The sequence below is a fragment of the Nematostella vectensis genome, chromosome 12, assembly GCF_932526225.1.
Source record: "Nematostella vectensis chromosome 12, jaNemVect1.1, whole genome shotgun sequence".
Lineage (NCBI taxonomy): Eukaryota > Metazoa > Cnidaria > Anthozoa > Actiniaria > Edwardsiidae > Nematostella > Nematostella vectensis.
The window spans coordinates 9,800,969-9,828,920 of NC_064045.1; the positions used below are offsets into that span (position 1 = coordinate 9,800,969).

The 27,952-nt window shown below is 40.4% G+C and overlaps 1 protein-coding gene across 1 annotated transcript; it reads left to right on the plus strand.

Annotated features, from left to right (window-relative positions):
* The first annotated feature begins 1,627 nt into the window (after window positions 1–1,627).
* On the plus strand, window positions 1,628–27,949 carry LOC5508434. Its single transcript, XM_001628967.3, has 9 exons — window positions 1,628–1,862; window positions 2,241–2,296; window positions 3,246–3,329; window positions 5,933–6,060; window positions 6,370–6,535; window positions 10,673–10,773; window positions 11,453–11,534; window positions 12,516–12,604; window positions 26,325–27,949. The coding sequence occupies exons 1-9, from the start codon at window positions 1,810–1,812 to the stop codon at window positions 27,831–27,833; spliced, it is 2,268 nt and encodes a 755-aa protein (XP_001629017.2). The 5' UTR covers window positions 1,628–1,809; the 3' UTR covers window positions 27,834–27,949.
* The last annotated feature ends 3 nt before the right edge of the window (window positions 27,950–27,952 follow it).

Genomic DNA, 27,952 nt, shown 5'->3' on the forward strand with positions numbered 1-27,952 from the left:
CGTAGAAGGCTAGTGTCACGCAGGAATAAGTCACACATGTAGTGAATTGATATTTAGCATCTAGAAATTATATACTGATCGGCTGTCAGCATATTGAAGTCCACGGAACAACTAAAAGAATTTTGTTTAGTTAACCTATCGCGTTTGACGCTCGCATGGAAATTGCTTAGACAAGCAGTTCATTTTTTTAGCAGATTGACCTTTTGCTCGGGAAACTTATAGGCGTACCGCGTCTCTTTTGTGTACATGACATCCGTAGTCAGTAGCAATATTGAAAACATTACGTAAGTCACGGTAGCCCAAGGGTAACCGACTGGCACACCCACATAGGAAGGTCGTCCCTCGTACACCCATTGGTTAAACCCTTATCCAAACAGTGCTAAAAGCCCTTTGGGATGTCAGGGTCGGTTATCCTAAAGCACATGCCGTCTTAGTAGCATAAACTATGGGTGCGTACCGAAGCCCCAAAACTCACTTAAGACACTAAGGACTTGAACAAACTCACACGTGAAAACACTTGCAAGTATACAAAATTTATGCAAGTATAAAAAAATCCATGCAAGTATAAAAAAATCCATGCAAGTATAAAAAAACCCATGCAAGTATACAAAATCCATGCAAGTATAAAAAAACATGCAATTATAAAAAAAAAAAAAAAAAATACAAAAACCCAAAATACAAAAAAATCCATGCAAGTATACTTGCATGGATTTTGTATACTTGCATGGATTTTTTTATACTTGCATGGATTTTTTATACTTGCATGGATATTTTATACTGCATGGATTTTGTATACTTGCATGGATTTTTTTATACTTGCATGGATTTTGTATACTTGCATGTTTTTTTTATACTTGCATGGATTTTGTATACTTACATGGATTTTGTATACTTGCATGTTTTTCTTTTATACTTGCATGGATTTTGTATACTTGCATGGATTTTTTTTTATACTTGCATGGATTTTTTTTATACTTGCATGGATTGTAAACTTTATTATATTTTCGTTTCGTATACGTACATTAAAAAAAAAGGCAACGGCCTCAGTAGCATTCGATTTCAGGAGAATTCATGAAAACCCTAAAGCGCCGGATTACTTCCTTTAACAACTTCCTTTAACAAACTTCCTTTAACAACCTTAACGAGAAATTGCGCCGATATTATACGTTCCCATAGCTTTCAACCCAGCTTGTACAGAAATATTGTGAAATCGGGTGAAATACAGTAAATATATGAGAAAAAAACAAAAGAGCTAATGCGGGTAAATACAGAGAATTCGTATGAACATCATCTCACAAAAATTCGGCTTGTGATGGAGTCCAAGATCTTGTAAACCCCCGCCTAATATGATGCGGGTGAGTTGACAGCTATGCCTGTATGCGATTCTGCACAAAACCGAGTGACTCAAAGAGTCTATTTCCATGAGCGGTTGATTTTCATTTCATTTTTGGGTCCAAAATTTCTCTCTTCTCGGGCACCTGTTTATTTCCCGCACCATTTCTCAGTCCTTGGACATTATCCGCCGACACTCCAGAAGGGGTTTATAGCCCCAGAAATTATGGGAGCCCTGTGCGCAGAGCTGCCGCGCAGTCCTTGAGTACTCTTTACCAATCCTTCGATAAAACCGCTGAAATTTGAAAAAAAATGTTGGCTCGTTCGTCGCTTGCTTGGTTGCTTTTCGTTGGAGCTGGTTTGTTGTTTTGTTTAAATTCTTAAGCATCTCCTGTTTATCCATATCTTTAGTTCTGAGAATGAGTGATAACATCCACTATCGATGAGTGAAGAAAAGTGGAGCAAGTAGAAGCGAATATGGCGAAGTCGAGCTCGTCAAAAAGTTCCATTTCTACCAAGGAACTCGCAAAGTAGGGATAAAAACAACAACGAATAACTTCGTGATCCGCTATTCGCCGAGATTCTAGAAACAGAGTAATTAAGGCCTAGATTCTAGAAACAGAGAAATTGAGGCCTCGTGAAATCGTATAAGGTCGTGCAACATGAAATAACGAATTTATTTTATCGTGAAATTCAAACCTTGATTGAACCTCGTGAAAGGTGGCCTAGTAGCGCTCGATTTCTTTACTGCTTTATTAATGTAATACTTTCGTGACAAATTTAAAAATTAATTCGTAAAATTGTTAAAAAAAAGAACCATGATTTGTGATTGCTAATAGTAATGTAATTTTGCTACCCCCTTTGACCCCCTGTTAACTAATGTTCAATACTCTCTCTATTTTACATAGGACACTAGGGTTAGTCAGCAAATGGTCTTCAGGCAAGAAATCAAGGTCTTCTAAGAGTAAGTTTTCATTTGATTGAAATATTAGATATTTTTTTCAATGAACAAGATGATAAGTACAGCAGAGCTGCTTTTGATAAGATTCCTAATGCACTAGTCAATTGAAACCCCCACCCCCATGGTCCCGGGGGAGGGTGGGTGGTTAGACTTTGACCCTGTAACTACCCGATAAGTCATCTGAAATAAACTTTTTTTATCTTTCAAAGCCAATACACTTCAGCGAGTACATTTGCACCAATTACTATGAAGATAACAGTTACAAAACGATGGAAAAATAAATCATCTTCATCTGGCATTATTTTTTTTAATATTCGTTTTTGCACATGTCGCCACACGCTGATACATGGAATCGCTTGCTACAGAAGAAATGATATTTGTGACACTATTCACTTGTTCTAAACCCCCACGGTTGGGATAAGTCTTAGAGTTAAAAACTGTCAATTCCCCCACCCCCTCGGGACAGATTCTCGTTCGAAAGTGCTTTAACCCCCACCTTAACCCCACACTTCCCCGGGACCATGGGGGTGGGGGTTTCAAATGACAAGTGCATAAGCTTCCACAAGCACAGTTGTTTCTACAGACAACTTATATCCTTATATCCAAGGATGGACAAAAATGCACAAAGGATCATCTAAGAGAAGAAGATTGTTACTTACCGAAACTAGAGAAATAGGTGTCAGAAAACTAAATCCATATAGAAACACCTTTGTTTTGTACTTTGTCCTGTAACAGCTATACACCATTTTTAATAAATCATAAGTCAATAGAATTATAGTATTTGCTAGAATTAACACTACATTGGTGTTTATTTAGGCAATTAATATATTTAGTTCTTTATTTTATTTTTTATTGGAATTATAGTATTTGCTAGAATAAACACTGCCTTGGTGTTTATTTAGGCAATTAGTATATTTATTCTTTATTTTTGTTATTTTATTTTTTTTAACAGAACAGCCTTTCGACTATTTGGTAGTGATAGACTTTGAATCAACATGTTGGAAAGAGAAGAGAAGGAATAGTGCACCAGAAATAAGTAAGTATAATTCTTACCACAGGGTTTTAAAATATCTAAACGTGAAAGGTATCTGAGATTGTGGATTCATAAAATACATAATAATACTGTAAGCCACACTAGATGCTGGTATGGACATATTTTTGGATGATGGAATGAGAGCAAAACCAAAAGTTTTGGCAGTTCAGTGTTTGTTTACATCCATATCTGGAATATTTTTGAAGAATATTTTTTTTTAACTTTTTTTTTTACCAAGAAGGCCTAATGCTGATCGCCTGGGTATAAGGAATTGGAATATGATAGATTTTGTTTAAACAACATGAATCTACCTTACTTGATTAAATAAGTGCTTCCATTAAATAATTACCACCCTTGAATATAATATAAATAAGTCCCTCCCCCAGACTTTGATGAGTGGGACTGTCAGTTAAAAGGGAAATAATGAAAAGAATACTACTTGCCATAACATTTTGTTGTTTTTTATGTTATGGATCTGGGAAAATGTTTACTTCTGTTGCATGTCATAAAAAAGCCTTTTTATATAAATAAAAAAAACAGACTTTGAAATACTGTAAACAAATGCCACTCTGCACTTTTTCAATCATTTGCAGTATTCCATGTCTAGAGCAGTTAGCCTTGTTTCTGATAAAAAAATTTACTTTTTGTTCTAATTCTCAGGTGAGTTTCTTGAATGTACAAAAAACAGACTGAAAACAGATACCTCCCCCCCCCCTATTCTGAGTTTTATACAGCCCGTCAAAGTCAAACACAGCTGCACCTAGTCAGCGGTATCCAAGCTTTCCAACAGTGCTTTGCGGTCCCCACTTTTAATCTCTCGTCGTTGTGCTGAAGCAAGCACAAGTTGATGGTTGCTTGTATTTTTCATCAAAAAATACAGCTATGAGCATATTAGGAGAGTGTCTCAGGACATCATGAAGTCTATTGGGGCATAATTGAGTGCTTTGCTTATGGATATTTGCAAGCAAAGGTGGATTCATGATGATTTTTTCTTGTTTGGCTTTGCCTGGATGAGAAAAAAATTTTCTAATGAATCACCACAGCTCTCCTAAGTGCTGTCTTTTCTGAAACCAAATTCATTCCAAAATTGTTTACACTGCTATTCTGGGTCTGTATGACCTGGAATTGATTTGTTTGGCTTCGGGGTGAAAAGACTAAAAAAAAAACATCTGACTTTGGGGAAAGGAGTGTTGACTGGCCCTCCCCTCGTGAATTTCCCTGGATCTCCCAGAATGCTTTGCAATCCGTAAAGGCATCTTCGTGGTTTTACAAGCCTTCAAGGAGTGGACATTGTGTTTTGAGGCCATGGAAATGAACCTGGAGGATCAGAATAAAGGTATCTATTTGTGTCTAGAGCTGTGTTTGCTGATCTCTTTCCCTTGTGTGGTATTTTGAGCGTTTTATTGAGAGGGGTGATTCTGCTTTTCTTTCCTTGTTCGATTTGAAATTTGTCAAAGAACCTGTGCTAATATTTGGCTTAAGAGGAGTTGCCAACACCTTGGTTGGATGCATATCTTCAAGATCATTTATCCCTTAGACTGATGCCTGAGTATCTTCATCTTGTTGTGTTTATTTTGCATTTATGAATTTTTTGGGGTGTGGGTACTTCCCAAAGCCGGTACAGGCCAGTTGAGGGGTCAATGTGTTAATCAGGGCTTCTGGAATTACGCGCTTGTGCGGAAGCGCGTAATTTGGCTTTCTCCGCGTAATCCACAAATTTCCGCGTAATCCAGCGTAATTTGGCTAAATTTTAAAGGACAAAACATTTAAGTGCAAAGCTGATGTGTTTTTTTTAGGGTTCTTGCCTCTATTTCTCGTAAAAAAGAAACAGATATTCTTCGTAAGAGTGCGATATTTCGAACTGAATTTCGAAAACTAATAAAATGACTAGGCGTTCTTTGCTAAACCGTGAAGGCCTAGGACTAATAATAAAATACCTTTTTTAATTGGCTGGTTGCTAGGAGCCAATGAAAACTCTCCTAAGATATTTTCGCGCAAAAATAAACCTTTTCAAGTTATTTCGTGCTTTCTTTCGGTACAAAATGTAGTTTGGGCGTAACAGTTGGTATTCCGTGTAATTTAGCGCGTAATTCATTAAAGAATCCCGCAAAATTTTGATTTTTAAAGAAAAATGTATTGCGAAATCCCGCGCAATTTAGCGCGTCATGATTGATTTTCCACGTAATTTAGCGCGTAATTTAGCAAAGAATCCCTCGTAATTTTGAGTTTTTTTCCTCGTAATTCCAGAAGCCCTGTAATGTTTCTGATAATAAAATGTAGTCTTTCTTATTATCAGTTGAATTTCTTACAGTAGTTGTTAGTTCCTTTACTGGTGTTTCTAATGATAAAATGATAGTCTTTTTTATTCTCAGTTGAGTTTCTTACAGTAGTTGTTAGTTCCTCTACTGGTGTTTCTGATAATAAAATGTGTAAGAGTCTTTTTCTTATTCTCAGTTAAGTTTCTTGAAGTAGTTGTTAGTTCCTCTACTGGTGTTTCTGATAATAAAATGTTATTTTTCATTTTTACAGTCTAGTTTTCTGCAATAGTTTTCAGTACCTCTACTTGAGTTTCTGATAATAACATGTTCTTTTTTTCTTATTCTCAGTTGAGTTTCCTGCAGTAGTGGTCAGTACCTCTACTGGTGAAATAGTCTCAGAGTTTCGACAGTTTGTGTCCCCAACTGAGCACTCACGTCTGAGTGAATTCTGCACCAAACTCACAGGAATCACACAGGTACAAACATCAGTTATATGTGACTGACGAATGTTCTTTATAAAGGTGATAGAGCTTAACCCGGGCGTAACAAACTGCCCTAGATAACACGGTTTCCTAACTTAGCAGTTTATGGACCTTTACCAGGACCTTAAAAAACTGTCCTTGATAATGAGGGCCAAGTAGATACAGGGTTACACTATTAGGTGGTATGTCTTGTAGTGTTGTTTAAAAGCTAGGCTCATATCTCTACAGTACCAAGTAGATACAGGCGTACCCTAAAGGGCGTGTCTTGAAGTGATGTCTAAAAAATGGCTTATATCTCTACAGGACCAAGTAGATGCAGGGATTCCTATTGGGGCGTGTCTTGTGCTTTTTTCTCGCTGGTTAAAGGAGCTGCAACAGCTGAAAGGCATCAGATTCATGTCTGACATCACGAGACCCAACGGCAGGCCAATAGACCAGGCGAAATGGGCAATGTCTGTCACATGGTCCGGTAAGATTGTGGTGGAAAGTGAGCCTCAACTTTGAGCAACTCTATGACTATTTCTTTTTCTTACATTGAAAAGATCCTTTGGGCAATCCCATGTTGCGGACATTACATTCAGAGGCTTAAATTCATATTTTAGATGGCATCCAAATCAACCAGAATGCAGCACATGCTCCAAATTCGCTTCACTTTGGCGCTCTCTAAACTTCTTGTAAACACACACACAAAAAGGTTCAAATTTATTCTTTTCTCATAAGCCCCTTATGATTTTTTTCGATACATTGAGGACATTACACTAAAATTAAACCACTCATGCTAGTCTCAAACTTTGATAGCATTTTGCTGTGATTGATGAAGACTTTCAAGGGAGTAATTATGCTTTCTATACTTAGGAATGATTTAATATTTATCTTGAGCAAAGAAAAATCTGAAAGGAAAGTATGTGTTGCGGACATTACATTTTAGAAATTGCTTTCTGTCCAAGCTTATGCCATTGATTTTGTGTTGAACAATCTATTCTCTGGTCATACAAGCTAATTTACAAAAGAAATGATTGTTTTTATGCCTGATAAGAACTAGTTTATGATAATGTTGCTGGTGTTTCTGCAACTGATGCCGAAGCAAGCACATCCAGAGTAACATGTAACAGTGATGATGATGATGTGGTCTTTGTGAAATAGTATGGAACCCCAAACAGCTGTACAATCACATCTGAGGAAACAACCCAACAATGTGATGTTGACATGAGTTCGCCACCTGACCTCCCTACTTCTACCTTTGTGCCCCTTTATGTCCCTTATTCTCTGCCGCAATATGCAATTAATGAAGTTGAAGCTGTATTGTAGGGTCTGATACCTTTAAATGGGAAGCTCATTGAAGATGCTGATATCAACAGCTTGGTCAACAACTCTGCTCCTAATTCCCAGGATATGAGGTTGATAAATTTCATTATTGATACTTATTTAAAGCTCATTGGAATGTCAAGCCAAGAGAACAGTAAGTGCGAACAGCTTATCACACTTTCATGGGACTAGATCTCCAACCATGCGATCCCATGTCCCCTTTTTCTCGTCGAAAATTCCAAAACTCCCATCCATCACAGGATAAACCTCCGCGTTAATCTCCAAATCTCGCTCTAAGCTCAAAAGCAGATCGAACATGAATCCAGAGCAGCAATGCTGTACTTCACGGGTTCTGTTGTCTTTATTTTCTCCGATCTCTTTCACGAATCGCGTACAAATGTGAGACAAGGAACATTGAGGATCGGTAACCTCTTTCAAACCAACGAAGTGGTCTATCTCTGTCGCTACAACACACAAAGTCTGCGGGTTTCTGCACTTGCGTCCTGAATGAATATCGATAGTTCCCATCAAATGACTGTTTGAGATACTTTCTACCATTTTCTTGGTGTTATTTGACAGCATTTTTTCCACTCTGTAGACTGTATTGTCTTGTTGTCCATCGAAAGAAAGCTTGACATTAAAATCTTCCAGCAATTGAGCTGTATCGGTCAACCTGGAATCAGAAGCAAAAGGTTGATGAAATCTCAACTCTACTCCAAAAAGAGCATGTATCTCCACTTTCTTATGATCTTATCATAATTTCTTGTAACCACTCCCAACACTGGTTCCTCAATGCAGTCCATCCATGCAGCTTTTCTTGTGCTCGATAGCAGAGCAGGCGACTTTGTCAAGCCTCCAACACAGAGAGCAATTAAGAAGATGGTCTTGGTTGTTGGGGAGTTACAGTAGGTTCAAATGTAGATGAGTGGGGGTTCTTTTGTAACACAGAAGATTAGGTTCCCAAACAACCCAGAGGAAATGACTATGACTGTGGATTATATGCATGCCTTTATGCTGGAAGATGCCTTGCAGACATTGGGCATATAGTAGAGGCAGATTCTCTTAACCATTTTAGGAATGGCATGCTCCTTGAGCTGCATAGAGGAGCACTCCAACACATCTTTTATCCAGCAATCGAGAGGGAGAAGTGTTATGCTGTGCAGTATAATTTTAACAAAAGTAGCAGCAAATACTACATTGGAAGTACCATTGCATGTGTAGCGCTGATGGCCAAATGGTTATGGTGAAATATCTTCACCGAGTGGGAGCCAACAGATTTGATTGGCCCATGAGGGATGACATTGATGATGCCCATTGTTTCTTGCATTTTTGGGGGGCCTTTTGCACTAGCGAATGCTGTTCCATTCAAAATCCCCATGCTTCCCGATATTGAGAAGATTTTTAACTCTACTCGCTGAAGTAACCTCTAAAACTGTTTGCATGAGACAAGAGTCAGAAAATGGCTCTTTGAAAACATTTTATGGTCATTTTTTGATCAGCATTTCACCATTTGAGTGAACTTTCCTTTTTTTTTTTGCATTTCCATTGTTCAAAAAGGTTTACTGTAACATTCTGTATGATTAGAAAAAAGAAATAACAATGTCATTTTCGCAACGTAATGTCTGCAACAATATTTTACTAGGCACTACAGAAAAGGGAAAAGAGTAACATTTGAAATTCTTTCATCAAAATAACATATTCAACTAGCTAAAAAAGCAAACAGAATGTTTTTGGCATATGCTGCTTGGTGTTTCAATTACAATGTGTAAATGTTGCGGACATTACGCAATGTCCGCAACAGTGCATCAACCAATTTTTATGAATACGAAAAGTCACTTTTTCGAAATTTTAAGCAAGATCAAGAAATAACCTGCCATGAAGTATATCTATTAAAACCCTTAATCAGGAAAACGTCCTCTGTGTAATTATTATTTTTTTACCTAATTTATCATTTTATTGTCTACTAGATAATTTTCAAGTGCCGCATTATGGTCAGATATCAAAGCCTCCTACATGGTGGGTGGGGTCCAAACACTAAAAATGTTATCATTTCCAATTAGCTCCATACCTTAGCTGTTCAATGATTTAGTTTTTTTGCGTAAATTCAATATTTGAAAATTTCAGAAAAGTTCATGTCTCATGTGGAATGACCCCCTTTACACGTTTCAGTTTGTACACTCCAGAAATGTAAAAATGTTACCGCAACATTTTAGAAGAAGGCGACTCGAACACCAGGGACTGTAAACAAAGTGGTGTTTTTTGTTTTTCTGTGCTGTTATCCGGGATCTGTCTGATAAACTAGTGTTTAAGGGTGAACTGACATCTGTTGCTTAGGAAAATTGAATATAGCATAAAAGCCTTGTAGAAAGTCATAAGGGACTGATATTTGACCAACAAAAGCGTGCTGACTATTATAATGACGTTACCCCGTGACGTCATAATGTGACGTCATAGATACAGATTAAAGCAAATATTTAAAGTAATTTTGCTCGAAAACAAATATTGAATGCGCTTTATGAATCTTGAGGGATGGTTGCATTAAGCCAAGCATGCGTTTTAGAAATGATTGAGTAATTGTTTTTTTTATGATTTTTCAAAGGTCCTGAAATCCAGATTATTTGATATAATTTTGCTTTCTGTTAGATTAACGCTAAGTCCATACTTGGCTATATGAAGGAGGTTTTAACATAATAATATGAAGGAATACAGAAAGAATGTTGCGTTTTGAAATAACTTGGCGACAAAATAGCTTTTTTTTTAGAAAACGCAGAACCGGAAGTGAAACAAAGCCCCCGCGTGCACATTCGGCCTGCTCAGACACAATGATATCTCACATGATGAAATAGAAATGAAGTTTAAAAACAAATCCCAATAGTGTTTCGTGGTATTTACACTTCAAAGGGAACGATATCCGTCATGTCATGATGAAAACTGAAAAAGTACTACTTTGAAATAAGATTTTCATTGCGTGCGCGAGCGTTGGCAACCGGTGTTTGCAGCGCGCGCACGTAGTGAAAATGGAAAACTTTGGCTTCAAAAAGGTAATCTTGAATAACATCTCCGCTGAATCTTCCTTTTTTTCAAAATATGGGAAATATCATCAGCAGAAAAGGCTGATATCAACTTTAAGTCAATTTTTGGGAAATTGAAACGCAAATTTTTGTTTCTTTTACTTCAGGAAAGCTTGTGAATGACGAATTCCGTGTTATGTACGCGCGCGCTCAGCGTAGCAACGTCGTTACTGAGCAGCACTAATGTCAATACACCCTTAAATGTGTCTCACTGTGCTGTGATTTACCAGACTGGGATATCGGGATCTGTCTGAAGAACGAGTGTCTAAGAAAGAGACATCTAGTGCCGCCTGAACTTCGGAGTTGGATAGATCTCAAGGCGACTTATAAGGTCTACTCATTATTGGTAATACAAGCGGGATAGGTCTCAAGGCGACTTATAAGGTACTACTCATTATTGGTAAAACAAGCGGGATAGATCTCAAGGCGACTTATAAGGTACTACTCATTATTGGTGAAACTAGCAGTATAGATCTCAAGGCGACTTATAAGGAACTACTCATTATTGGTGAAACAAGCGGTATAGATCTCAAGGCGACTTATAAGGAACTACTCATTATTGGTAAAACAAGCGGGATAGATCTCAAGGCGACTTATAAGGTACTACTCATTATTGGTAAAACAAGCGGGATAGATCTCAAGGCGACTTATAAGGAACTACTCATTATTGGTAAAACTAGCGGTATAGATCTCAAGGCGACTTATAAGGAACTACTCATTATTGGTAAAACAAGCGGGATAGATCTCAAGGCGACTTATAAGGAACTACTCATTATTGGTAATTCAAGCGGTTCTCGAAAAAATACCGACGCCGAACTCGTAAAATTATCCAGCCGTATACACATGTAGCTGTTCAATAACCTCTATGTTGCCATGGTAACACTATAACACTTTGTTTCGGTGGCCACGGTAGCTCGCATCGCACTATAACACTTCGTATTGGTGGCAGCGGGAGCGCGCGTCACACTATAATCAGTTTCGTAAATGGTGGTGGTTTGTTTTCTCAACAGAAGTTCTATAGTCGTAAGCCTGACGGGCTGGCCGGTGCACTCAAGGATTTGGGGATACGGTTTGATGGTAGAGAACACTCAGGTATCGTCTTATTAAATGAGAGTAAGAGATGCGCTGAAATTTCTTTCATGTGCGTAAAGTATCATTTTATTGCTTTTACTGCGACATTTGGCACAGTGCTATGCTTGGTATTCAAGACTAGGACCGTTTTGTTTTTTAATACATTTTGTGGGTGCTGTATTTCTATACCTCTGGTGTCGTGTTACCCGGAATTTATTCATTTCACTAACTCTGACTCAACCTTGCACCTGAAAAAAGAAAATAAACTTGAAACCCCAACACTCTTGCAGACGTCCTGGACTCGTCGCGCCAGCAGCGTTAGAAGCGTCCTGGACTAGTCACGCCAGCAGCGTTAGAAGCGATTCGTCACGCTTCTAGGCGGCGCCTGCTCAAGCACCGGCTAGCGTGACGAGTCCAGAACGGATTCAAAGGAGACTCCCTTTTATTGAGCTGTCCAATGAATAGCACAAAGCACTTTGCGGAAAGCGACGGGCTCATCTATGTTTTTCCACGACAATGTCCGTTCCGTGTCGTGGCGCGGGCTCAAAGTACCTTTTATACCCTCACGATCAAACCTACCTCAACTACCAGAATGCAGCGCGCGCTTTTAAGCTTGCACCAAACGGAGGGCGCGCTGCATGACGGTTACGTGAAGGTTTGCGTGACGCATGGTTTCCATGTTGAATGCGCGCATGCTTATAGCTGGAATGGCCTATTAATACCCATAGCAATTTTTCGGCCTTTCAATCAAAGGGACAAAGGTTTAGATTAGCCTCCACCGAAAGCGTCTCGAGTGGAAAAAGGCTTTTTTTTTTCGATTTCGGGCTTCCTGTGGTATATTCAAGAAAGAGTGGCGGCTTGGGTTAGTAAAAAGAGGAACTAGCCACAGGAACCCCAATTCATAAAAAAATACTGAGTAAAAAACACTCGATATGCCGCGGAGGAGGCTTGGTTGAGATATCATTATGAGTTTCAAGGGTTAAATTGGGTTTTTCTTACCAGGCCTAGATGACGCGCGGAATACCGCTGCTCTGGCGTGGAGGATGGTGCGTGACGGATGCGTTATTAGCGTGACCAGCTCTTTAGACGCGGTGCGTATTACGTGACACAAGGTGCTGTCACGGTTAAGTAAGGCAAGTCTGTTTTAAAACAACATATCTGGGCGGTAAGCGTATCCTATTTGTGCGGTCCACTCTGCGAAACAACAATATGTATGGCTACTTTTTTAGAACAAAAACAGATGCTGCATGTAAGAATTCGCCATTCTTACGTTGCGCGGAGGATTGGGTCGAGTTGATTGGCGAAAAAGCATGCTTGGACGATTTTAGGGGTGCAGTTCACCATGGCGTTGATGTGATACTGAGCGTTTGTTTGAAAATGGTACATAGTTTTTGGCAAATCTGCTCCCGGAATATCTTCGTTAGCTAGATTCGAAACCGTTCAACGCCATGTTGCCTAAAATCAACCCAGAATGCTGTTCGCTTATCAATCTTACACGCAACGTAAAAATAGCTAATAGACATCCAATGCTTCATAACATGTATAAAGTTGTATTGAGATACAGATCATAGTATCTAACCGCACGGAAATCTCACCATGCAATTTGGTGCACAAGCAACACACCATGCAACATGGTGTACATACGACAAACCATGCAACATGGTGTACATACAACAAACACACCATGCAACATGGTGTACATACAACACACCATGCAACATGGTGTACATACAACAAACACACCATGCAACATTGTGTACATACAACACACCATGCAACATTGTGTACATACAACACACCATGCAACATGGTGTACATACGACAAACACACCATGCAACATGGTGTACATACAACAAACACACCATGCAACATGGTGTACATACAACACACCATGCAACATGTTGTACATACAACAAACACACCATGCAACATGGTGTACATACAACAAACACACCATGCAACATTGTGTACATACAACACACCATGCAACATGGTGTACATACAACACACCATGCAACATGGTGTACATACAACACACCATGCAACATGGTGTACATACAACACACCATGCAACATGGTGTACATACAACACACCATGCAACATGGTGTACATACAACACACCATGCAACATGGTGTATATACAACAAACACACCATGCAACATGGTGTACATACAACACACCATGCAACATGGTGTACATACAACAAACACACCATGCAACATTGTGTACATACAACACACCATGCAACATGGTGTACATACAACACACCATGCAACATGGTGTACATACAACAAACACACCATGCAACATGGTGTACATACAACAAACACACCATGCAACATGGTGTACATACAACACACCATGCAACATGGTGTACATACAACAAACACACCATGCAACATTGTGTACATACAACACACCATGCAACATTGTGTACATACAACACACTATGCAACATGGTGTACATACAACACACCATGCAACATGGTGTACATACGACAAACCATGCAACATGGTGTACATACAACACACCATGCAACATGGTGTACATACGACAAACCATGCAACATGGTGTACATACAACACACCATGCAGCAAGATGTACATACAACACACCATGCAGCAAGATGTACATACAACACACCATGCAACATGGTGTACATACAACACACCATGCAACATTGTGTACATACAACAAACACACCATGCAACATTGTGTACATACAACACACCATGCAACATAGTGTACATACAACACACCATGCAACATGGTGTACATAAAACACACTATGCAACATAGTGTACATACAACACACCACGCAACAGGGTGTACATACAACACACCATGCAACATGGTGTACATACAACACACCATGCAACATGGTGTACATACAACACACCATGCAACATGGTGTACATACAACACACCATGCAGCAAGATGTACATACAACACACCATGCAACATGGTGTACATACAACACACCATGCAACATGGTGTACATACAACACACCATGCAACATGGTGTACATACAACACACCATGCAACATGGTGTACATACAACACACCATGCAACATGGTGTACATACAACACATGCAACATGTTGTACATACAACACACCATGCAACATGGTGTACATACAACACACCATGCAACATGGTGTACATACAACACACCATGCAACATGGTGTACATACAACACACCATGCAACATGGTGTACATACAACACATGCAACATGTTGTACATACAACACACCATGCAACATGGTGTATATACAACAAACACACCATGCAACATGGTGTACATACAACACACCATGCAACATGGTGTACATACAACACACCATGCAACATGGTGTACATACAACAAACACACCATGCAACATTGTGTACATACAACACACCATGCAACATGGTGTACATACAACACACCATGCAACATGGTGTACATACAACAAACACACCATGCAACATGGTGTACATACAACACACCATGCAACATGGTGTACATACAACACACCATGCAACATGGTGTACATACAACACACCATGCAACATGGTGTACATACAACAAACACACCATGCAACATTGTGTACATACAACACACCATGCAACATGGTGTACATACAACAAACACACCATGCAACATGGTGTACATACAACAAACACACCATGCAACATGGTGTACATACAACAAACACACCATGCAACATTGTGTACATACAACACACCATGCAACATTGTGTACATACAACACACTATGCAACATGGTGTACATACAACACACCATGCAACATGGTGTACATACAACACACCATGCAACATGGTGTACATACGACAAACCATGCAACATGGTGTACATACAACACAGCATGCAACATGGTGTACATACGACAAACCATGCAACATGGTGTACATACAACACACCATGCAGCAAGATGTACATACAACACACCATGCAGCAAGATGTACATACAACACACCATGCAACATGGTGTACATACAACACACCATGCAACATGGTGTACATACAACAAACACACCATGCAACATTGTGTACATACAACACACCATGCAACATGGTGTACATACAACACACCATGCAACATGGTGTACATACAACAAACACACCATGCAACATTGTGTACATACAACACACCATGCAACATTGTGTACATACAGCACACTATGCAACATGGTGTACATACAACACACCATGCAACATGGTGTACATACGACAAACCATGCAACATGGTGTACATACAACACACCATGCAACATTGTGTACATACAACACACCATGCAACATGGTGTACATACAACACACCATGCAACATGGTGTACATACAACACACCATGCAGCATGGTGTACATACAACAAACACACCATGCAACATTGTGTACATACAACACACCATGCAACATGGTGTACATACAACACACCATGCAACATGGTGTACATACGACAAACCATGCAACATGGTGTACATACAACACACCATGCAGCATGGTGTACATACAACAAACACACCATGCAGCATGGTGTACATCCAACACACCATGCAACATGGTGTACATACAACACACCATGCAACATGGTGTACATACAACACACCATGCAACATGGTGTACATACAACAAACACACCATGCAGCATGGTGTACATCCAACACACCATGCAACATGGTGTACATACAACACACCATGCAACATGGTGTACATACAACACACCATGCAACATGGTGTACATACAACACACCATGCAACATGGTGTACATACAACAAACACACCATGCAACATGGTGTACATACAACACACCATGCAACATGGTGTACATACAACACACCACGCAACATGGTGTATATACAACAAACACACCATGCAACATTGTGTACATACAACACACCATGCAACATGGTGTACATACAACACACCATGCAACATGGTGTACATACAACACACCATGCAACATGGTGTTTATACAACAAACACACCATGCAACATGGTGTACATACAACAAACACACCATGCAACATGGTGTACATACAACACACCATGCAACATGGTGTACATACAACACACCATGCAACATTGTGTACATACAACACACCATGCAACATGGTGTACATACAACACACCATGCAACATGGTGTACATACAACACACCATGCAACATGGTGTACATACAACACATGCAACATGTTGTACATACAACACACCATGCAACATGGTGTATATACAACACACCATGCAACATGGTGTACATACAACACACCATGCAACATGGTGTACATACATGCAACATGGTGTACATACAACACACCATGCAACATGGTGTACATACAACACATGCAACATGTTGTACATACAACACACCATGCAACATGGTGTACATACAACACACCATGCAACATGGTGTACATACAACACACCATGCAACATGGTGTACATACAACACACCATGCAACATGGTGTACATACAACACATGCAACATGTTGTACATACAACACACCATGCAACATGGTGTATATACAACAAACACACCATGCAACATGGTGTACATACAACACACCATGCAACATGGTGTACATACAACACACCATGCAACATGGTGTACATACAACAAACACACCATGCAACATTGTGTACATACAACACACCATGCAACATGGTGTACATACAACACACCATGCAACATGGTGTACATACAACAAACACACCATGCAACATGGTGTACATACAACACACCATGCAACATGGTGTACATACAACACACCATGCAACATGGTGTACATACAACACACCATGCAACATGGTGTACATACAACACACCATGCAACATGGTGTACATACAACAAACACACCATGCAACATTGTGTACATACAACACACCATGCAACATCGTGTACATACAACACACCATGCAACATGGTGTACATACAACAAACACACCATGCAACATGGTGTACATACAACAAACACACCATGCAACATGGTGTACATACAACACACCATGCAACATGGTGTACATACAACAAACACACCATGCAACATTGTGTACATACAACACACCATGCAACATTGTGTACATACAACACACTATGCAACATGGTGTACATACAACACACCATGCAACATGGTGTACATACAACACACCATGCAACATGGTGTACATACGACAAACCATGCAACATGGTGTACATACAACACAGCATGCAACATGGTGTACATACGACAAACCATGCAACATGGTGTACATACAACACACCATGCAGCAAGATGTACATACAACACACCATGCAGCAAGATGTACATACAACACACCATGCAACATGGTGTACATACAACACACCATGCAACATGGTGTACATACAACAAACACACCATGCAACATTGTGTACATACAACACACCATGCAACATGGTGTACATACAACACACCATGCAACATGGTGTACATACAACAAACACACCATGCAACATTGTGTACATACAACACACCATGCAACATTGTGTACATACAGCACACTATGCAACATGGTGTACATACAACACACCATGCAACATGGTGTACATACAACACACCATGCAACATGGTGTACATACAACACACCATGCAACATGGTGTACATACAACAAACACACCATGCAACATTGTGTACATACAACACACCATGCAACATGGTGTACATACAACACACCATGCAACATGGTGTACATACGACAAACCATGCAACATGGTGTACATACAACACACCATGCAGCATGGTGTACATACAACAAACACACCATGCAACATTGTGTACATACAACACACCATGCAACATTGTGTACATACAACACACTATGCAACATGGTGTACATACAACACACCATGCAACATGGTGTACATACAACACACCATGCAACATGGTGTACATACGACAAACCATGCAACATGGTGTACATACAACACAGCATGCAACATGGTGTACATACGACAAACCATGCAACATGGTGTACATACAACACACCATGCAGCAAGATGTACATACAACACACCATGCAGCAAGATGTACATACAACACACCATGCAACATGGTGTACATACAACACACCATGCAACATGGTGTACATACAACAAACACACCATGCAACATTGTGTACATACAACACACCATGCAACATGGTGTACATACAACACACCATGCAACATGGTGTACATACAACAAACACACCATGCAACATTGTGTACATACAACACACCATGCAACATTGTGTACATACAGCACACTATGCAACATGGTGTACATACAACACACCATGCAACATGGTGTACATACGACAAACCATGCAACATGGTGTACATACAACACACCATGCAACATTGTGTACATACAACACACCATGCAACATGGTGTACATACAACACACCATGCAACATGGTGTACATACAACACACCATGCAACATGGTGTACATACAACAAACACACCATGCAACATTGTGTACATACAACACACCATGCAACATGGTGTACATACAACACACCATGCAACATGGTGTACATACGACAAACCATGCAACATGGTGTACATACAACACACCATGCAGCATGGTGTACATACAACAAACACACCATGCAGCATGGTGTACATCCAACACACCATGCAACATGGTGTACATACAACACACCATGCAACATGGTGTACATACAACACACCATGCAACATGGTGTACATACAACAAACACACCATGCAGCATGGTGTACATCCAACACACCATGCAACATGGTGTACATACAACACACCATGCAACATGGTGTACATACAACACACCATGCAACATGGTGTACATACAACACACCATGCAACATGGTGTACATACAACAAACACACCATGCAACATGGTGTACATACAACACACCATGCAACATGGTGTACATACAACACACCACGCAACATGGTGTATATACAACAAACACACCATGCAACATTGTGTACATACAACACACCATGCAACATGGTGTACATACAACACACCATGCAACATGGTGTACATACAACACACCATGCAACATGGTGTTTATACAACAAACACACCATGCAACATGGTGTACATACAACAAACACACCATGCAACATGGTGTACATACAACACACCATGCAACATGGTGTACATACAACACACCATGCAACATTGTGTACATACAACACACCATGCAACATGGTGTACATACAACACACCATGCAACATGGTGTACATACAACACACCATGCAACATGGTGTACATACAACACATGCAACATGTTGTACATACAACACACCATGCAACATGGTGTATATACAACACACCATGCAACATGGTGTACATACAACACACCATGCAACATGGTGTACATACATGCAACATGGTGTACATACAACACACCATGCAACATGGTGTACATACAACACATGCAACATGTTGTACATACAACACACCATGCAACATGGTGTACATACAACACACCATGCAACATGGTGTACATACAACACACCATGCAACATGGTGTACATACAACACACCATGCAACATGGTGTACATACAACACATGCAACATGTTGTACATACAACACACCATGCAACATGGTGTATATACAACAAACACACCATGCAACATGGTGTACATACAACACACCATGCAACATGGTGTACATACAACACACCATGCAACATGGTGTACATACAACAAACACACCATGCAACATTGTGTACATACAACACACCATGCAACATGGTGTACATACAACACACCATGCAACATGGTGTACATACAACAAACACACCATGCAACATGGTGTACATACAACACACCATGCAACATGGTGTACATACAACACACCATGCAACATGGTGTACATACAACACACCATGCAACATGGTGTACATACAACACACCATGCAACATGGTGTACATACAACAAACACACCATGCAACATTGTGTACATACAACACACCATGCAACATCGTGTACATACAACACACCATGCAACATGGTGTACATACAACAAACACACCATGCAACATGGTGTACATACAACAAACACACCATGCAACATGGTGTACATACAACACACCATGCAACATGGTGTACATACAACAAACACACCATGCAACATTGTGTACATACAACACACCATGCAACATTGTGTACATACAACACACTATGCAACATGGTGTACATACAACACACCATGCAACATGGTGTACATACAACACACCATGCAACATGGTGTACATACGACAAACCATGCAACATGGTGTACATACAACACAGCATGCAACATGGTGTACATACGACAAACCATGCAACATGGTGTACATACAACACACCATGCAGCAAGATGTACATACAACACACCATGCAGCAAGATGTACATACAACACACCATGCAACATGGTGTACATACAACACACCATGCAACATGGTGTACATACAACAAACACACCATGCAACATTGTGTACATACAACACACCATGCAACATGGTGTACATACAACACACCATGCAACATGGTGTACATACAACAAACACACCATGCAACATTGTGTACATACAACACACCATGCAACATTGTGTACATACAGCACACTATGCAACATGGTGTACATACAACACACCATGCAACATGGTGTACATACAACACACCATGCAACATGGTGTACATACAACACACCATGCAACATGGTGTACATACAACAAACACACCATGCAACATTGTGTACATACAACACACCATGCAACATGGTGTACATACAACACACCATGCAACATGGTGTACATACGACAAACCATGCAACATGGTGTACATACAACACACCATGCAGCATGGTGTACATACAACAAACACACCATGCAGCATGGTGTACATCCAACACACCATGCAACATGGTGTACATACAACACACCATGCAACATGGTGTACATACAACACACCATGCAACATGGTGTACATACAACAAACACACCATGCAGCATGGTGTACATCCAACACACCATGCAACATGGTGTACATACAACACACCATGCAACATGGTGTACATACAACACACCATGCAACATGGTGTACATACAACACACCATGCAACATGGTGTACATACAACACACCATGCAACATGGTGTACATACAACAAACACACCATGCAACATGGTGTACATACAACACACCATGCAACATGGTGTACATACAACAAACCACGCAACATGGTGTATATACAACAAACACACCATGCAACATTGTGTACATACAACACACCATGCAACATGGTGTACATACAACACACCATGCAACATGGTGTACATACAACACACCATGCAACATGGTGTACATACAACAAACACACCATGCAACATGGTGTACATACAACAAACACACCATGCAACATGGTGTACATACAACACACCATGCAACATGGTGTACATACAACACACCATGCAACATGGTGTACATACAACACACCATGCAACATTGTGTACATACAACACACCACGCAACAGGGTGTACATACAACACACCATGCAACATGGTGTACATACAACACACCATGCAACATGGTGTACATACAACACACCATGCAACATGGTGTACATACAACACACCATGCAACATGGTGTACATACAACACACCATGCAACATGGTGTACATACAGCACACTATGCAACATGGTGTACATACAACACACCATGCAACATGGTGTACATACGACAAACCATGCAACATGGTGTACATACAACACACCATGCAACATTGTGTACATACAACACACCATGCAACATGGTGTACATACAACACACCATGCAACATGGTGTACATACAACACACCATGCAACATGGTGTACATACAACAAACACACCATGCAACATTGTGTACATACAACACACCATGCAACATGGTGTACATACAACACACCATGCAACATGGTGTACATACGACAAACCATGCAACATGGTGTACATACAACACACCATGCAGCATGGTGTACATACAACAAACACACCATGCAGCATGGTGTACATCCAACACACCATGCAACATGGTGTACATACAACACACCATGCAACATGGTGTACATACAACACACCATGCAACATGGTGTACATACAACAAACACACCATGCAGCATGGTGTACATCCAACACACCATGCAACATGGTGTACATACAACACACCATGCAACATGGTGTACATACAACACACCATGCAACATGGTGTACATACAACACACCATGCAACATGGTGTACATACAACAAACACACCATGCAACATGGTGTACATACAACACACCATGCAACATGGTGTACATACAACACACCACGCAACATGGTGTATATACAACAAACACACCATGCAACATTGTGTACATACAACACACCATGCAACATGGTGTACATACAACACACCATGCAACATGGTGTACATACAACACACCATGCAACATGGTGTTTATACAACAAACACACCATGCAACATGGTGTACATACAACAAACACACCATGCAACATGGTGTACATACAACACACCATGCAACATGGTGTACATACAACACACCATGCAACATTGTGTACATACAACACACCATGCAACATGGTGTACATACAACACACCATGCAACATGGTGTACATACAACACACCATGCAACATGGTGTACATACAACACATGCAACATGTTGTACATACAACACACCATGCAACATGGTGTATATACAACACACCATGCAACATGGTGTACATACAACACACCATGCAACATGGTGTACATACATGCAACATGGTGTACATACAACACACCATGCAACATGGTGTACATACAACACATGCAACATGTTGTACATACAACACACCATGCAACATGGTGTACATACAACACACCATGCAACATGGTGTACATACAACACACCATGCAACATGGTGTACATACAACACACCATGCAACATGGTGTACATACAACACATGCAACATGTTGTACATACAACACACCATGCAACATGGTGTATATACAACAAACACACCATGCAACATGGTGTACATACAACACACCATGCAACATGGTGTACATACAACACACCATGCAACATGGTGTACATACAACAAACACACCATGCAACATTGTGTACATACAACACACCATGCAACATGGTGTACATACAACACACCATGCAACATGGTGTACATACAACAAACACACCATGCAACATGGTGTACATACAACACACCATGCAACATGGTGTACATACAACACACCATGCAACATGGTGTACATACAACACACCATGCAACATGGTGTACATACAACACACCATGCAACATGGTGTACATACAACAAACACACCATGCAACATTGTGTACATACAACACACCATGCAACATCGTGTACATACAACACACCATGCAACATGGTGTACATACAACAAACACACCATGCAACATGGTGTACATACAACAAACACACCATGCAACATGGTGTACATACAACACACCATGCAACATGGTGTACATACAACAAACACACCATGCAACATTGTGTACATACAACACACCATGCAACATTGTGTACATACAACACACTATGCAACATGGTGTACATACAACACACCATGCAACATGGTGTACATACAACACACCATGCAACATGGTGTACATACGACAAACCATGCAACATGGTGTACATACAACACAGCATGCAACATGGTGTACATACGACAAACCATGCAACATGGTGTACATACAACACACCATGCAGCAAGATGTACATACAACACACCATGCAGCAAGATGTACATACAACACACCATGCAACATGGTGTACATACAACACACCATGCAACATGGTGTACATACAACAAACACACCATGCAACATTGTGTACATACAACACACCATGCAACATGGTGTACATACAACACACCATGCAACATGGTGTACATACAACAAACACACCATGCAACATTGTGTACATACAACACACCATGCAACATTGTGTACATACAGCACACTATGCAACATGGTGTACATACAACACACCATGCAACATGGTGTACATACAACACACCATGCAACATGGTGTACATACAACACACCATGCAACATGGTGTACATACAACAAACACACCATGCAACATTGTGTACATACAACACACCATGCAACATGGTGTACATACAACACACCATGCAACATGGTGTACATACGACAAACCATGCAACATGGTGTACATACAACACACCATGCAGCATGGTGTACATACAACAAACACACCATGCAGCATGGTGTACATCCAACACACCATGCAACATGGTGTACATACAACACACCATGCAACATGGTGTACATACAACACACCATGCAACATGGTGTACATACAACAAACACACCATGCAGCATGGTGTACATCCAACACACCATGCAACATGGTGTACATACAACACACCATGCAACATGGTGTACATACAACACACCATGCAACATGGTGTACATACAACACACCATGCAACATGGTGTACATACAACACACCATGCAACATGGTGTACATACAACAAACACACCATGCAACATGGTGTACATACAACACACCATGCAACATGGTGTACATACAACAAACCACGCAACATGGTGTATATACAACAAACACACCATGCAACATTGTGTACATACAACACACCATGCAACATGGTGTACATACAACACACCATGCAACATGGTGTACATACAACACACCATGCAACATGGTGTACATACAACAAACACACCATGCAACATGGTGTACATACAACAAACACACCATGCAACATGGTGTACATACAACACACCATGCAACATGGTGTACATACAACACACCATGCAACATGGTGTACATACAACACACCATGCAACATTGTGTACATACAACACACCACGCAACAGGGTGTACATACAACACACCATGCAACATGGTGTACATACAACACACCATGCAACATGGTGTACATACAACACACCATGCAACATGGTGTACATACAACACACCATGCAACATGGTGTACATACAACACACCATGCAACATGGTGTATATACAACACACCATGCAACATGGTGTACATACAACACACCATGCAACATGGTGTACATACAACACACCATGCAACATTGTGTACATACAACACACCATGCAACATGGTGTACATACAACACACCATGCAATATGGGGTACATACAACACACTATACAATATTATGTAAATACAGAAAAAAATATTTTTAGGACCCAAAATGGCGTTTGCAACTTTAAACGCAATTGGCGGTTTTCGATCGTGCTTTAAACCGTTGTAGAGGCCGAGAGAGTTGAGTGATTGGGATAGAAAAAAAATATTTTCTAAACAACGACTTGAAAGCGAGTTAGGGCCAGAGCCGACCAGCAAATCATTTTTAACAAGTGGTTTGAACAACTACAATTACTAAACGATTAAAAGTGAAGACAGAAAGGCAAGCAGAAAACTAATTACTTAATCCTCGTACGAAGTACAGAGCTTGATTGTGTTCTAAGACGTCAAGTGAATAACGCAACGCTATGGAGCGAGTGAATAATGGGGATGACGTTATCTACAATCTCGTGGATACCGCAAATAAATTTATATTTTTATAACACTGCCGCATCGATACTCCAATAATAATTGTATTGATATTCTTTTTTTTTTTCATTCATTCATCCATTCATTATTTATTTATTTACCTTTATTTATTTATTTATTTATTTATTTATTTATTTATTTATTTATTTATTTATTTATTTATTTATTCAGAGTGTGAGCACCCTTCAAGGGATCATCCTTAACAATTTCCAAAACACTCCTGCGATTGGCTCGAATCTGTCAGCGCAACAAAATCAAGGACAAGGCATTGTCAATGTCAGCAATACTACAAGTCCTGCTTGCAGCCGCTGCTCAGAGAATCTCGGACGTAATATACCCCTTGCTATACTTGACCACTGGGAGAGCACTTCTTTTACCAACGCTAATCGTACGATAAAACAAGTTAACTACGTTAAGAACCGTGGGTCCCAAGGCCCACCGGGAAAACTTGACCACGGGAACAGCACGTGTATCCCAGACGCCAACCTCGTGCTCAGGCACAGTATCAGATCTTGCCATTCAAGCAATCATAGCGTGCATAACAACTACAACTCGCCTATATCCCCTGCAGTAGTTTTTGAACCACTCGCTGAAAATCCACATGATTTGTGCGAGCAAGAAAGGGATTTCTTGACGACGAAAGTTCAAAGTTTGATTACCCCTCGCGTTTCACTATTGAGTGTACCGGACACTGATGTTAAAGAAAACAAGTCTACTTGCCTGGTTCCCACCGCCACCTCCCTTAGTTCTCTAAGAACGTCGAGGATGCCTTCTGTTCTAAAGGGAGAGCTATTTTCTCTCGAGTCACGGAAGGTAAATGCACGAGACAAGACAGACGTCGTGCAGAGAGGATTGGTGAAACAGAGTGTGGTGGTGAACAAGACCCTTAGTCAGGGCAGTACAGAGAGACGGGCACTAGGAATCAAGCGACGACGATATCACGGCACGGGTGATCCCCATGGCACCGCCACAAACCGCCTAGTGACGTCAAATGAAACCGCTGACTGTAAACATGCTCACACAACAGGTCCAGGTTCCTCGACGCGCGTGACTAGTGTACCACCATGCAACGCGACAGCGAAATACGTCAATGCTACCATTTCCTGCTCCAAAAGCGTGACGCCCCCTGTCACGCCAACCACTGGCAATGTTACGACATCTACAGGCACCGCTGTGCAATCAACGCTTGTCACGAAAGTACCGCACTCTCGAACTGTCACGCCGTATTCTACTAATTTTACAAACTCTTCGGATAGTCCGATGAAAAGGCACCTCACAAATGTCAAAGCCACAGGACTTGTCGCGCCAATTACCAAGTATTTCATTTACGGTTGCGTTACTCCTGGCGCATCACGCACACCGACCCTTGTGCCTAGCATTAATGGCGGGAATACAACTCCGCCGCTATGTGATTGCGGGCGACGGGCTAAACGACTGACCGTAATGAAGCCCGGACCCAATCAGGGAAGAGTATTCTACGCTTGCTCAGTAGGCAAATCTAGAGCCAGTTTTGGGCGAACGCCAATGAAGAAAAAGTCCGGGTGTAACTTTTTTCACTGGGAACCGCGTGTCTCTCGGGAGGTGTCGCGGGCTCAAAGTGCGCCTGGTGTTTTTACACGAACTAAACGCGTAACTGGTCAGCAGTATTTTATTAAGCCACAAAGATTCAGTGTTGGATGACCACGGTCTTCAAAATAATGTGTGAATTTATTATAATATATAATAATACAATATTCATGTTATCCCGTGTAAAACCACCTTCAGATTATGAATTGCAATTAAATATAAATACAATACGG

Coding starts and splice junctions, on each gene's coding strand:
- LOC5508434 (XM_001628967.3), top strand. CDS start 1,810: ATGGCGAAGTCGAGCTCGTCAAAAAGTTCCATTTCTACCAAGGAACTC. Junction 10,774..11,452: donor ATCTCAAGGCGACTTATAAG/GTCTACTCATTA, acceptor TTTTCTCAACAG/AAGTTCTATAGTCGTAAGCC. Junction 12,605..26,324: donor TGACCAGCTCTTTAGACGCG/GTGCGTATTACG, acceptor TTATTTATTCAG/AGTGTGAGCACCCTTCAAGG.